This window comes from Patagioenas fasciata, chromosome 1 (assembly GCF_037038585.1).
Source record: "Patagioenas fasciata isolate bPatFas1 chromosome 1, bPatFas1.hap1, whole genome shotgun sequence".
NCBI classification, from domain to species: domain Eukaryota; kingdom Metazoa; phylum Chordata; class Aves; order Columbiformes; family Columbidae; genus Patagioenas; species Patagioenas fasciata.
In genome coordinates, this window is record NC_092520.1 from 95,282,297 (window position 1) to 95,298,653 (window position 16,357).

Below are 16,357 nucleotides of genomic sequence, written 5' to 3' on the forward strand. Positions count from 1 at the left end.
TAGTATTTTTTAACACAGTCTGTTCATTTTTTTTGGAAATACTTAATAGGTAATTCTTAATTTTTGACTTTGCTTTATTTTTTGTGGAGGTAAAAATTATGTATTTTTTTGTTTATTTTTGTTTCTGGTTTTTTTTTGTTTGTTTGTTTGTTTGTGGTCTTTTTTTTTTTTTTTTCTTCTTTCTTTTCTCATGTGCTTTATCACCATATTGGTCAAGTAGTCAGACTAGATGGGAAATGGTTCTTTATCTGAGTGACATCTCAGCATTTCTCTGTAGGTCTGTAAGAAGTACATACCTCAAGGATGTCTTCATTAGGCTTCTTCTGTAGGATTTTCCAGGGGTTTAGCACTTGGGCTTGACAGAGCTAAGGATGAAAGTACAGCTTGATTCATTTCAAGTCACGTAAGTACTTTGCTAATTCAGTGCCCTTACAGCAACATAATTACATTAATAATAATAATTATACAGAACTGCATTTTTCTATTCTAAAACAAGTTAAATTGAACATGGTGCAGAAATATTTGCACTAGCAGTGCCCACACTGTCACCAGTCAGGGAAATTACAAGGGTTCCTCAGCCTGCTCAAACTTATGGATTTGAATTGCTTTCAGAACCCAGTTACTTTCTCCAGCCAGTGCTGAACAGTGTGTTTGCATCAGCACCAACCTGGGATGTTCTGCACCATGTTCTCCTGGTCAGGGCACACCGAGGTGGCCAGGACACATACAAGACACTTAGCCAGGTGACTTGATGGCTGTTGTGTTAAACCCACTGGCTGTGGTACTCAATCATTTATGCTTGGTATAAAACAACCAATATTACTTCTCTTGTAATCAAAGATGTGACGAAGTAATATGAGCTGACAACTCCTCCATGAAAAGATTTTTTCCTCCAAAGAAAGCCACATTGATCTTAGACCCAGAATAACTTTTTCCTCTCCTTTCTCATCTTATGGGAAAAACTGGATTTTTTTCTTTCCTCAGTCCTTACGTAAGCAACTAATTTCTGTGAGTGCTACTCCCATATGGACTAAAGATCCATTGCTAGGGAGTAGGTAAAGTAACATCGACACATTTCTCCTGATCAAAAAAATACTGAAGCCAAACAAAAGCTTCCCAGTGGCAGATAAGGCGAGTGCAGAGAGTCCCAGGTGAGTTTGATTCAGAGCACTTGAGACTTGCACCGTTCTGTTTTTCTGCCCCATGGTAGCAAAAACCTGTGGGTAAGAGAACCCCATCTTTTTTTTTTTCCCAAAGATATGGCCCCTGTTTTACTTTTCTGCCCAAGGTACAAGAAGATATTGTTCAGAGTACGGTATTGACACGGCTATTGCACTGTGGGAAAACCAAATACTGCAGGAGGCAATGGAAGCAGACATCACAAATAAAGGCAGAAGACCCTTTTATTTCGCATAGACAAAATGCAAAGAGTGTCTCATTAAATTAATATGAAAAAAAACAAAACCAAAAACAAATCAATGCCCTTACTCCACTGACATCACTCTTCCTAATTGACAACAAAAAAAGAACAATCAAGGACCCATTTTCTAATTAAAAAAAAAAAGTGCAAACATGACAAAAGACTTTTTCTTTTTTCAAATCAATGTTTCTGTTGAATTCACAAATAGGGTGATTTTTTGTGTGTGTGTGATTTTTTTTTCCCTTTTAAATCTAGTCTGATGGAACTTCCAGTTAAAATGTTTTAATTAAGTCTCCATGCACTTCGTAGAAAATCAGTAAAAACACAAACGTTTGTGAAGATCAGAAAACTGGACTCTTTTACCCAAAAATTCAGATGTCCAGTCAGATGAAGCTCACACTCAGACAGAAAAAAAGCAAGAGAGTCTTTGCACTGTCTGTCGTTCATATTATTATTTTTTTTGTCAAATATTTTGGCAATCTTCTTCTTTAATTATAAATATTGGAATTCAATAAAAAAAAGGTAGCTTTCATTGGATTTTTTCATTGTAAATATTTACAGCCACTGTCCAGCCATGCTCTTTTTGTTATACCAGGGTGTAAGATTTTGCGTAGGGATTGTTTCCTTTTAAGTGGCCCCGGGAGTCCAGCAGGGATTCTTGGGAGCTGCTCATTTTTGCTGCCTGTCCCAGCTCAGCTCCTTCTCGCTGAGGTAACGTCGCCACAGCACCAGGTTGCCAAGACTGTACTTCTCTCGTGGAGGATGTCTCCATGGGGATCGGCTCCAGGACGGTGGGACGCTTCAAGGTTCGGCTTTTCTGCGGCTCTAAGCAGGCTTGCCCCAAACCCAGGTCTCTGCTCGTGCCCTGTACACCACGGTTCAATAAAAAGTCCATCCTAAGGTAGGGTGGCAAATGCATGAGATCACCTGGGGAGGCAAAAGTGAAAAAAATGTCCTTACTTAGGGTCACATGCTGTGTTATGTTCACCTGCTGACTGGGGGAGCGAAGCCAGTGGATTTTGCCACCAAGGCGGAGTATCTGTATTCAATCCAGCTGCAGTGTTTATAAGTTATGTATTGTTTGTCAGCCATTTACTGCACTGCAGTCTTATAGAACCAAGGGTAATGGGTCAACAAACTCCTTTTGGGCAGATCCCTAAGAATTCGCTATTACTATTTGTTTTCATAATAGAATGACTATAATGAGAAGTGTGATGTGTTTTACATGAGCTCACAGCTTGGAGAAGATAAACTGAAAAGACCAGGGAGTTTTTATCAAAATCCTAAAAGAAAAAATATTGATTTTCATTTGTCAAAACTTGGAAAATGTGGAGGTTTGGTAGATTTCCTGTTTCTATTTTAAATTATTAAATCTTCACAATTATGATTAATCACCTCCAATCTGGAATAGAACAACTGAATTATTTGAAATGGATGCATGAGTATTGGGGATAAAATTTTAAAGAGATTTCCATATCAAGCAAAAAAGCATTCTTGTCCCATTATAACAACATTTACCTGCCATCCATCATCGTTGTGTTTAAATCACTAAGGATCTTCTACCACTATGGCCATCAATATGCTGCTGTTTTTTGGCAAGAAAATGCTTTGGGGCTGGCACCCTAGCTCTTACATCAACCTTCCTTTCTGTTCTGTTTTGTCAAGAAAACCTCATATTCAATATTTCCTCTGGTTACTGGGCATTTCTATGTGAGCCTGGTGATGACAGCCTGCTCAGTCTGGAGAATTTGCCTTTGCGAAGCTACTGAGTTCAAAGATATGCCTTGGACCTGCCCTCTGGAATGAGGCAGGGATGAGTGTTACCTTCCTCATATCTGTACATGTATTAGACCTGCTACAGAAAGCAGAATGGCTTATTTATTCTAGCCCTGCCTGTTAGACACTCATAATGTTGCTTCAAAGAAATGAAGGGCAATCAGGCACATAATGACATTCCCTTCTAAAAAGATTTGGTGGCGTAGTCTAACGTTTAAATGAAATCCCCCCTTTCCCCACTCTTACAGGCACATTAAAGAGCAGTATTTCCCTTTCTTTACAGACCTCTGCAGTATACAACTTTCTTTTTATGGCTGATATCAAAACCATAGTCTCATTTACTGGTGGGATCCATCCTGGATGTTTAAAGTAGAAGACTCTTGGCACTACTACACCTGCATCTACATGAGCTATTTACGACAGTAGAAATTAAGGCTGACCTGTGCCAGTAGCATAAACAGCAGACCAGGAAAGCACTTCTTTGTAATAAAACAATATATAACATTTTCATTTTTCCTAACCAAGCTAAAACCTGTCCAATGATCTAAATTAAAACAGTTCTTTTTTTTTTTTTTTTCCTCATATGAGTCGCGCTGCAAATCTTACCCAAAAGACTAAGCATCTGTCCTATCCATAATTTCAGGTGACAGACAGAGAATTGCTGAGAAGTTACATTTGGACAGAATCACTGTTTACTCCTGTAGAAATCCCCCAGGCACTGTCTGACACCATATGTTTTATTCTAGCTACATCTCCAACAGAGATGCACAGTACACAGTATTTAACCCCCATAGAGTAAGATGTGCATATGCACCACAGCAACATTTACGTAAGGCTGGAGAGAGAGGGGGAGGTTTGTGCTTATAATCATACTGATTGCCACTTGAAAAATGAACTGTAGTTTTCCTCATTTACCTGATTTTCCTACACTACCTTTCATGCCAAACACATTCTGTGTATGAGACCTATTTCAGCTGAGACAGCAACATACCAGTTGCTGGGTTAAAGTCCATCAGGATACGGACAGATGAACTGGCTGGTGTGGACATGCGTTAATTCATCCCGTGCTGCCCAACAGCTTCGCTGCCTCATAGAATCATAGAACAGTTTGGGTTTGAAGGGGCTTTTAAAGGTCATTTAGTCCAATCACCCCTGCCATGACACCTTCAACTAGATCTGGTTGCTTCAAGCCCCATCCAGCCTGGCCTGGAATGTTCCCTCCTTTGATCCCAATCCCATGACCACCCATGCTGCGCTCCAGTTATTTTGCTTCTGACTTCTCTTTTCTCTTTCTCTTTTCCTTCCAAAATGCAGTTGTGGGGGTAGTTTGCTCCAAAGACCATTCCCCGTGGGCTGCAAGGAGGAGAGAACCTGGATGGAAAATGCTTGTATCACTTGCTCCCTGTGGCTGTATGTTTTGCCACGTTGCGGTAGCCTTATTGGTACCATCTCCTTCCCAGTGGGGGAGAGAGACAAGAGTGTAGGAGTGGGTGATGCTGCCCCCACGAACCCATTTCTGCCCACTAACGGAGGGGTGAAGGCCTTTGTTTGATTGCCTCAGGCGTGGGGTATGGCTGTCAGGGCCCCAGTGAAGGTGGGCAGCAAAGCATACCTCTGCGGTGGCAACAGTAGGCATGAAAATTTTGTGACTGACTACAATGCCAAAGTAACACCTTCCCTCTTGTCAGAGATGTTTAGAGACTACCATGGACAGAGAGCGGGACTTCTCTCACACTCCCATGGTTGCCCCCCAGGTGAAATAGGGGGCCCTCAGCCCCGGCAGAAGAGGACCAATTTTCCGTGCTGAACCCCCATCCCTCTCCCCCGCAACAACAGGCCTTTTCCTGAAGATGTCTGTCACCCTAACACTGCCTGTGACAAGCTGCTGCCAGGCGGCACTATACCTGCTGATATATAAAGACCAGCTGGGTCATTTCACATGCATTCCCTCCTACTCCTTCATTTTCTTCTTTACGTTCGACTTCATGGGAAGGAGCTGGTGCGGAGCAGCAGCCAGAGCAGGGCTCATTGACAATCCCCCGCGGTCGCCTCCCAGAGACATTTCTGTATCTTAGCACATCGCTACTTCTTGAGAGCGACAGATATGCGCGGACTATCAAAAAGATGGGTGTTGAACCTTACAGAGATGAAGGGTGGTTTTCAAGCTGCTGTCTAGACATTTCTCACGTGTATTAAAGAGCTTTGGGCTATGTAAAAAGGACCATTTTTTCCTCCCTGAATCTACATAAGAAAGCATAGTCACTAACCTGTGTAAACAACATGCAGTCATTTCACTGTAATTTTCTAAATGTCTGGGGGCGAAGTTCCAACAGGATTGCAGTAATGAGAAACCAGAGAGTGTAACTTGTTCTGCAGAGCTGGATATGCAATGCACAATCTCTGACATGGCTTACACAGTGCACTCATTGTTTGATATGGTGTACACATCGTAAAAAGTGCCAGCACTCCTTCTTATCTGCAAGGAGCGTCTTTCCCTGCAACTGCTTATAAAACAAAGCAGATTATTAAAGTCACCTCACAGGATGAAAAAAGTCTTTGATTTATAAGAACTAATGTGTTTCTGACTTAAAAACACAGTCTTTGAAATCTAACCACAGGAGTCCACTTTTGCCATGTCTACATCGACTCTGAAGGTATTTTTGAGAAGATTAAAAGCCTCTTGCCATATCTGTGGAGTTACTTGGAAAGACTTTGGTTTTCATCTTCCTGGACACAATGGTATAGACATTTTTTGGTTTCTTGCTATTCAGCTGAATGATAATTTTTTTGGGCAAAGCATTATGAAGTTTCAGGATGGTTCATTGCCTTTGATGCTCTAATTACCTCTTTTCAGCGGTGTGTGTGCCTTATTAGTAACAAAAGCAAACCTTTCAAGTGCATGAGCACTGCAAATGAGCATGTTTAATAATTCATGCATTTTGGCTTAATTAGTACCAACAACATTCTAAAACTATGGTTTTCTGATGCATTTTTTAAAAAGGGAAATTTGCTGTATTTAGAAACACAGAGCTTGTACTCAAATAATAAACATCCAGTCAAATCGGAATGTGGTGCACAGCCAGAGCTACCTTGGTCTTTTTTTCTGAGTGGTCAGCCTCCTAACGAATTATTTAGTGCAGTGAATTTAACAAAATGTTAGCTTTAATAAGTATTTGTAGACAAATGCTAAAAGTCACTTACTTTGATATTTACTATAAAGAACACATTACACTAAAAAAGGAGTATTTTCTGAGTTAATGCAGGACTGGACAAAGATTATTTACCCTTATTTCAGTAAAACTAAACTGATATAAAATGTTTTGCCAAAACAATAGATACTTTTATGCTGCTTCTGGAGGTCACCTTCACATATGGGAAGGGTTGAGATGAATTTGACAGGCTACATCGAGGGAAAAACATAACTGCTCAACTTTTCTGGGTTTTTATTCAAGATAACTGTCCTGTTCGCGGAACTAACCCAAGCTGAGATCTGCTCTTTTCTCCCCAAAGATTTACCTCATACCCCTTTCAAATGTCAGAGAGCTAGCAAATATTTTTTGCTTTCGTCCGCTCCACAAAAATCTAAGGATTTGTGCTATATTCAATATAAAAATCACCACAGACTGCCAAAAAAGATGCTCTTACAAAGTTGTGACATGACAGATATACGCATTTTACTGTGATTCATAACTTCCACTAAAATAAAAGCAATTTGTCTTCACATCCCTTCAACACAGATATCCTTAGTGATGATGACTGCCTGAGGATTTTCAAGTTTTTGTTGCCATGTGAAGGAAATTCCAAGCTATTTGAAATATTTTTTCATAAAAGTTTATGAAGTACCACTGGTGACTATGAGAGGATATTTTATTTAAGAAAGATAAGAATAAGACTGGGTGAATAGGGCATTCATACAGCTTCCTTCATAGGTGATTTGGTAAAAAAAGCTCTTAAAGATCTCTGGGGGTGCACAAGTGCTGGTGAATATAGAGTGCCACTGTGCAGCACTTGGTTTGTCCTGAGTTTGAAAGAGGGAGCACTGATGGGATATTGTGTTCTACTTTGAAAGGAAGCATGGGAAACAGAGCTGATAGATAGCTTTGAGTTCAGGTTTACTATGATTAAAAATTTTAGTGAGGTTTTACAACTCACACACACAGTAAATAAATCAGTGAAACCTTTGCTGATACTCACAGGCTGCTTTTCAGGAAAAAGATTACATATCAGAAAAGCTTATATTAGAAACCAGGGAAGGCTGGAGAGTTTGCAAGGCCAAGGTGAGAGGTTTGATGAAAAAAAGAGCACAGGCAATGTTCAGAGGTCTTTGTCACTTAACTGATACATCATTAAAAGCTAGCAAGCAAAGCTTTCTTAGTAGCAGCTTGATCTGAAGCTGGACTGATAGCAGCGATAGCATTTCTTACAATTGTTGCTGTCAGTATTTGAAACTGGCTGGTGCTCCCTTGCTGTCCACCTCCTGTATCCTGCAGACACAGGCGGAACCTGCAGAACAGTCTGCACCATGCTGCAATCATTTGCACACCAACAGGCTGAGAGTCAGATCTGCAAGGCTCAAAGCATCCTGCAATACCACGTATAAACACATTTAATGAGCAATAAAGCCAGCTCTTTGGTTACTTTGTTCCCATGTCTTGCTCAGCCAAGCAGTGGGGAAAAGAGGGTCAGCCCTGCACGTCACTTGAGTGATAGAGGTCTCTGAGGCCTGGTGGTGCCTCAGGGAAGAGCTCAGCACTGGCTCTGCCCTCCTGCCTCCTTAACTGGGAAAAGTGATCGGGCTGCAAAGCCCTACAAGGTGGTCTAGAATAAAAGGCAAAAGGTTGAAGCACTCCTTTAAATTACAGGCTTAGTGAGCAGCCAGGCAGCAAAAGGGGACAGGAGGGACTAAGGAGGCAGGGCAGAGCCTTCTCGTTAGCAAAGAAGCTGCTGTGAGATCAGGCAGGTGGTCTTTCCTTCTTCGGAGTAGCTTCAACCTCTTCTCACCTGCTCAAGGAAAATGTTGTAAGTGCTCAACATTTGGGGGTCACTTTTAAACCAACTGAATGTATAACGTTGAACGAGGCCAACAAGTTGTCTGGTTGCATTTCAGCTGCTAACCTGGCCTTCGTGGCTTTCTGACTCAGGCCATTGCATCTTTTGGGCTTTTCACAATGTTTCAGCAGATGGCATAAAATCGCATCTTTATGCTGCTCACATTTGCGAGCGCATAGATAGAAAACAGCCAAAATATTCCAGGAAATATATGCCAAGTTCCCCACTTCTAGATGGAGAAATTAGAATTCCATATCATCTCTGCTAGGCTACACTTTATTCAGTGAGTTTCATTTTTCTTTCTCCATCAAAACTGCACTCTCATAGATGATTTGAAGATCTATACTACCTAGTTAAACATTGCATGTTGCAATTTGCTAAAACCGACATTTTCATAAAAGCATTAAAAATATCAGCTATGTTGCACACAGCAAAATAAAGCCAACAGTTACTGTTGACCACAATCATTGGACTTTTCTCTTAAGAAAAACAGGGTATCAGTAAAACTGTAGTTCAGAAGCCAAATTTGCTACTGATATAAATCAGAGTAGCTATATTGATTTCAGCAAGACTGTACATTGATTTATACTTAGTGAAAATTAGGTTTAAGTGACTGAAAATGAGGATTCCAGCTAATGTGGATAATTTTTTTTTTAAGATGATTCATTTTGTTATTTAGATTTTAGCCTTCCAATTCCAAGAAAAAGTGCTTAATCGATGTGTCTTAAAGTAAAAGCATGACTGCCATAGTTTAACCGAGGCCATACATTTGTAATAAATCAAGATAACACACTATGCATCTGTCTAACTGAATGCCAGGAGACTTGATTATCACATTGTTGCCTGCTCCTGGAAAGTCTAATGAAACAGAATTTGAAGCACAATTTTGGTTTGTATTTCTCTACACAGCACTTTGGTCTTTCAGACAGCGCCGTGCTTTTAAAAGACCTGTCAGATGCTTTGTACCTTTCAGAAGTAACTTTAAGGAGAACTGACAAATTTTTAAGGGCCTCTTCACTGTTGAGTTGATGGTGTAAGGAAAGACAAACTGTTTAACTCCAGGGCCAGATAGATTTAGATCCTGTGAAGAGGTGTGTGGGTGTTCAGCCTCACAGGGCCGGTACACCTGTAGAACTGAGGCCTTCCTGTTTCGATTTAATGCAAGGTCTAAGATATAAAAACTTGTAAAAGGGACCTTACAGTGTAAATCAATCTGCATTCAAAAACCACAGTCAGGAAAACTGTCAATAAATAATGAAAGGATGATAGAAAAGTAACGTACGGGAACTCTCCATCTTTACCTTGTCACGCAAGCTGCTTCATACATTTTTAAGGCTGCTCTGAGACAGCGCTCCCCTGTCCACCGGCTGAGCTAGGAAAGCTGTGTTGAAGCCCTCCTGCGGTGCCTCTCCTTAGCAATGCTGGAGTTTTAAGACTCGTTTGCTGATTCTGGGTTCAGTGAATGGAAACTCATCAATTACACATCACTTCAGTTGAGGGTTAAATCCATCATGATTCCATGGCAACTGGCATCCTTCACGGGTTTATTCCTGGAATATCTTGGGAGCCTGGGTTCAGCACAGAGGCTGCGGAGGTGAGGAGTTTGAACCATAGTTATGGTTCACTGAAATCAGTGGGAGCCACCCTGCTGATCTCAACGGGCTCTGCACCACACCCCTGAGTTCATAGCTAAACCTGACCGTGCCACAGTGATGGGTAAGTATAATGCTCTATCAAAAGTTATGGGGAGGTCAGAGTTCAACAAGGAAAACAGTATCAGTGCTACCCTGCTGCTCTGCTGAAGGTATATTCATGGGTGAATTACTGTAACTTGATCTCCACATGTCCATCAGTTTGAATCACCTGAGTGATTAAAATGCAGTGATGCACTCAGGTGATCATATAAATTAAGGATGCTGGCACGACAAGGTGAACAAAACTGAAATACATCCACATGTACGTAGAGCTATGTTTTAAGGGTCAGCATATAAAGAAACATACATGGATGGCAAAGATTATCACTACAGTCTGTTTAAGAGTGTACTGTTAAAACAAGTTAGTATCTTTAGATATAACAGTTTCTACTTTCAAAAAAAGGTGCAAGTGTGGCCTTTCTTACAGGCAAGATTTAATTTACAGTGTCAGATGCCTATGATCTCCTATAGATCTCAGATTGCATGAAGGTCCTGTGGCACAGGTGAAATGAGCAGAGCCTGCTGTGTGCCAAGCCAGTTAAAGCAGTAACTGCTATAAATGACCACAAGAACCCTGAAGTGAGGCCAGAACAGGTCTTGTCCGTATGGAAACAACAGCTTCTGGTTACCTTGGGCTCGCTGAAAGCCCGTGCAAATATCACACACTATGTCTCAACACTATCAAATGAAACACTTCGACATTTTCAAAAGTAAGATGGCATGACCAGGCCAAACCTGGTTTTGGAAGAAGTGAGGTTTAAGATATGGATTTTTGACAGAACTGCTCTAAAAATCTATTATTTTAATTGAAGTGGACACCACATCTTTGGTTTGATTTGGAGCAGTTCTTGGTAGTTTTAGAAATTTAATATTGTAGTTTTTACTAGTAAGAACATGATAGTACCTGAAAATATACTGATAAGTGTAATCCTTGCTTTAGGGAAAAAAATCTCCACCAACTACAGCTGAATCAAATGCTTCCAAACCTACAGGAAACATAGGTAATCTATTTTAATAGTTACAGCTCATAACAGAAAAAAAAAAAACAAACCACAAAGCAAATACTCAGATTTAGAAAAACAAAATTAAATAGATTTTTTAAATTTAAATCTCGCTTTTAATAAGAATGATTTTGTTGGTAATAAAAAGATAGGAAACTGGCATTCTGGAAGGGGATTTTCACTTAAAAGGAAACTTCTAATCTAGAAGAAAGCAAAAATCCCAGTAGTATTACAAACCAGCACAATTTAGGATATTGTATACTTGCAAAATCAGTGTTACTTTTCCAATCAAAATAAAAAATAAATTAGATAGCAACAGAAAAATATAATTGTGCTGCTACGTACTCCTAGCAGAGTTCCTGATGAACTAGTACAAGTTGTTTGTCTCCTCTAATAATACCAAAAAAATTAAAAACAAAAGCTTCCTAACACCAGTGTCACTAATTCATAGCTGACAGTTGTAAAAAAATTACTTTTCTCATCAATTAACCAAATTTAACTTTCAGGCATCTTGTACACTGCCTAAAATAGAATTTTCACATTACAACTTTGCAGAAACTTTGTGTTTGTAACCAATGAACCTGTTTAGGTTCATTTTCCTTGTACTGGAAAGATTAAAAAACTTGCAGTGTGAACCTTTCTTTCTGCAAACCCACCAGAATAATAATGCAAGCCAACGATTTCAAGTGCGTAGTCACGTCAAATTAATGCAGAATTAAATGGTTTTCTCCCCTGCAGAACATTTTTTGGAACCTTTTCACAGCAGAGGAGAAAAATCTCCTGATACTCCCAGAAATAAACCCTGAGACAGGATAAAAACAATTTACTCTCATCACCAGTGTGCCATTTTTATAAGAAGCAAACGGTACAGTCTGTCTCTTTGTGACACATTCTTAGTTTTAAAACAGAGCAATTGAAAACAAAAAAGAATGTGTTCCAGGCACAAGATAATTTGATATGGTAACATTTTAGATGCTCATCTAGGAGAGTAATTTCAGAATCTGTCATGTGCATGTAAGTTGGTATATATAATTAAGTTAACATACATATTAAGTGTATCTACTACAGTTAAAAACATAGGTGGAAAGTAATTTTTCCCAATTACAACTGTTCTGCCTATCTTGCTGTTTTCCCAACTGCCTATTTTGATTTGTCTCCTTATGTAGATTTCTCGGAACTGGACCTTGATCACCAGTTGTGGAGCCAGGGTGACAATTTCTTCATTCTATATACACACTATACATGGTGTGTATATGTACAGATATATTTATATGTATATATTATGTTGCATTTGAAACAAGACTGTGCAAGTGCAGAACTGAAAAAGAAAAAAAATCCATATGTTATCCTTTTCTTACTTTGCTGTGTTATTTCTGAAAAAAATGGGTCAAACAAAGATTCCCCTATATCTTCAAGAAATTAAATTTTGGATCTGGAAACTGTGGAACTGTACAATTCTATTTTCAGTCAATTACAGCATCATATAATAGGCATGGGAAAAGGAGGTAAAAGGTGAGCCCTGAGTCAAGACTCCCAGCCGCTACTGAATCCCCAGTGGCTGAATTTGTATCGGATTCAGTTACTGCTGCAGCTCAGAGAGCACTGTCAGCAACTTTGCAATAGAAAGCAGATCTCCAAATAGACTCCATCACTGTGTCGCACGTGTCTGCATTAGTAGAAGAGGGAAATGGCTCCTTCACCCTTGAACTCATTGACGAGTGGAAAAGAATTCACATCTTTTCATCCTGGGTTACAGGGCTGACACTGGAAATATACTGTGCTTATTGCATGGTTCATATTTTCCTTATTGTGCTAAGCAGCTTAATTTTAGCTGTAGTGACTGAATACTGGAAAAGAAGATCTGTGTCTTGACTTGGGTGTTTATAACAACATTTATGCAGTGCAGGTGATGTCCAGCCTCTATTTTAAGGGATCCTTGTAAACAATTCTTTAATAATGTATTTGCATTCTGTAGCTTAAGGTCTGTCTGCAAGCTAAGACTTTGCTGTTCAAGTCTGCAGGATTAGTCAAAGCAGCAAAAAATTTGTAAATTGGGTCAAGATTGCTAAATAAGGCATCTTAAATACTGAAATAACTTGATCATTCAGCAAAGCTGGAGAGGTTAGACCAGTGTTCATGCCTTTTCTAGTAAATATGCTTAGCAGGTTTAGGGCTAGACTCAGGCTGCTTGGCTTAGGTGCCCAGCTGATAAACTAGGACCAAAGAAGTGTCCATATTTGCTTACTGAGAGTTCAACTGAGACCAGGTCTCCCCTGTCCTCTGGCTGCTGCAGGGACACAGTGGCTGCCAGCCAAATCTCCCCTGGGATGGAGAGGCCAAGCAGGAGGTCTGGCAGAGGATGGAGCTCTGCCCTTGTGCATCAACCAGGGATGGTTGCAAGGATGTACAAGGACAGCAAGAGGGGAAAGCTTCCAGTGGAGCAGAGGCTTGGCAAGCTGGTGCTCCTGCCTCATGCAGGCGTAGCATTCAGCTTCCCGGCAGAGAACCTGGGTGTTCTTGCCTTCTTCATGGCCTTGAAATTAATCTCAGCTTTTTTTTTTGCCTTTTTTTTTTTTTTCCAGAATTTGTCTGGCTGCCACCACCTTTTCCCCCCACACACATCCACTTTTTTTCCAAGCTAGTTCTTTCAGCAGGTGAAAGTTTGTAGAGGAGGTTCTGAGATATAAGATCTTGGGATGTTTTAAATACACTTCAGAATCTCCTAGTCTGATATACCCAGTGAATGACATATCTTCTCTGAAAATGTATCTGAGGTGCTGTTAGGTTTATATATTAATGTGATCTCCAAAGAGACAAGGAAGTGGGATTGTCAAAATGAGTTTGCACTTGTTTTGTGACACCAGGAAGACAAGTTTCTGCCTGGCCCAAGCCAAGCTAATCCGTAAGGCTAACATCATGTATTCAAAGGGGTTCTTTTTAGTGCTAACTAACATCAGAGAAAAGTACAATTTGGGGCTCAGTTTTGCAGTACCCCTGTGAAACGAAGGTTTCTGCAAATAGCAAGAGACCTGATTAAAACTTTCTAGATGTTTCCTATTCAAGCATCGATCAGATATTATTTCTTCCAAGTATGAATTCCATTGCCAGAGGATACAAGTAAGTGGTCTGTCCACAAAAAAAGACCAAAATAGTACTTGGGAAGTACAGAAATATCAAAATATTTCCCAGTTAATAGCTGTTCTTTTCTCAAGAACAATAAATTAGAGGAAGAAACCAAGAGGCATCTTGGATGAGACTATTACCAAGATTTAGAACTATAATAATAGAAATCTGTTTCTAATAAATGCTACTGCAATGTTTGTTGCAATTAAGAAGAATTGTTATGATAACTCAATTTGTGGTTAATATTTTTAAAACAGAAAACAGAAACATTATTATAAAATTTTTTCAACCTCTACAATTATCTTCCACTTTTTTACATTATGGCTCCTTTGATGGCACGGTGGGAGGTAAGAAGAGAATATATTTCTTCCCGATTTCTGTCCCACCCAGTTTCTAAATACAGGATTTGAATGACAGCTTTGGAAGGTGGAAGAGGAACTCATTTGTCAGCCTGCCAGGTAAACAGTTGTTGGGTAACAGTTGTTGAAGTTTCTGAATATTAATATGAAAAAGTGCCTCAATTTTGATCTGGAAGGACCTGGTCTACTGTTGAGAAGATTGCCTGGTAAACATATTCCGTGGAGACCTGATCTTGCTAATCGAACTTCTAGTCAGTGACGAGTATGGGGAGGAGAACAGTAATCATAATCCCAAACTTCTGGAAGTTTTGATGGTGAGAAAGATGTAATGTTAACAATTCGTTGACATCAGTTTTATACCATGAAGAATATTAACACTGCACAGATGTTAAGAATTGAAGATCCACTTTTCTAAAGGATGTGATTTATCCCATGCGTTTAAAATACTGCTGTGCTATCTCTACTGCTGCAATTTTCCTTTTAATGTGCCTCCTGGGACACATGACTATTCTGATGGCTTATGAGAAATGTCACCGCCTGCAGTGGGTCACCTTCAAGGCCTCAGCAGATTAGGCTTGCCAGCTCTGTGAAGTCCAGAAAAAACCATGATCATGTCTGCACCATTTCTTCATTTTTTCAGAAGCTATGAAGAATGTGTCATTAAGCAGCAATATCAGTTTGGTGGTTTACAATGTGTTATTAGAAAAGGAAAAATAATGATGCTATTGTTGATGCTGGAGCAAAACCTACAAATAATTTCATATTTTTCCAAAACTCTTTCTACGGAGTTATAAAGATCAGAATGCAAGGATATGTAATACAGGCTTTCGAAATACTGAATGTGGGAATGAACTAAAAAAATCTTACTTCCCTGTTCCATTTCCTATAGCTGTGACTTTGAAAAGTTTAAGAAAAATGCAACTCCTAAAATATTTTTTATTGAAAACTGTTTAATAACAACTGTTCTCTATGCACTTGAAAGTTTTGGCCTGATGTCAACACAATAGTGCAGAATACACCTACAGCTTTTTGTACAGACAGCTAGAAGTAGCTTCATGTTTAAGAAAGCTGACTGATAGTCAAGGACTATCTTCTCCAAGCTCAATGAGCAGGAACTGAGGCAAAAATGCCAGGAGGATTGCATGGATGAAGAAGAACCTCCTGGCCAAACTCTAACACAAAGTACACAGAGGGTGGAAGCAGGTGCAGGCAACTTGGACAGAACACAGAGACAGCATCCAAGCATGTAGAAATGTGGTTAGGAAAGTCAAAGCCCAGCTGGAGTTGAATCTGGCCATCAATGTCAAAGACAAGAAGAAATGCTTCTATAAGTATAGAGGTAACAAAAGGAAGGCCATGGAAAATGTGACCCTGCTGCTGAATGGAGCACAGGACATGGAAAAGGCTGAGGTACCAAATGTCTTATTTGCATCAACCTTTACTAGCAAGACCAGTCTTCAGGAATTCCAGGTCCAAGATGTCAGTGGAAGAGTCTGGAACAAGGAAAAGGCCTCTTAGAAGACTTAGAGTAGGCCAGAATATGAGGCAATCAACTACTATGCATTACTAATTACAGAGTAAGAGTCGTACATAACATGTAGATGTTCTGAGAGTCTTAACCCATAGTTATAGTGCTAGAAATTATAGTTTACTAAGGTTGCCTAGACATCTGATGACCCATTCAAATATAATTCAAGTTGATGGAACGATCAAATGTTTTGATTCAATTTCTGAATGAAAATGGTATTGGAGCATCACAGTAGGTTGATGTCAGCCCCCAGCACACAAGTTATTGAATCCTGATCATCTGTTTTCCTTCTCCAACAACAAAAATCATTCAGGTTCCCTACACCTAATCATCCACTATCTCGGTTTGGAGCAACCTGAGGTCTCAAAGTCAGCTGTTGGATAATGCAGATGGTTTGAACAGCGGGC

The 16,357-nt window shown here is 39.8% G+C and overlaps 1 protein-coding gene across 2 annotated transcripts in view; it reads right to left on the reverse strand.

Moving 5' to 3' along the window:
• Positions 1-1,385: 1,385 nt before the first annotated feature.
• DSCAM (DS cell adhesion molecule) overlaps positions 1,386-16,357 on the reverse strand; it is a 474,141-nt gene continuing 459,169 nt past the window's right edge. For both annotated transcript variants that reach the window (XM_065841400.2, XM_071811281.1), the window contains exon 33: positions 1,386-2,347. In XM_065841400.2, the coding sequence (XP_065697472.1) occupies positions 2,007-2,347 (341 nt within the window). In that variant the 3' untranslated portion in view covers positions 1,386-2,006. The remainder of the gene's footprint in view (positions 2,348-16,357) is intronic.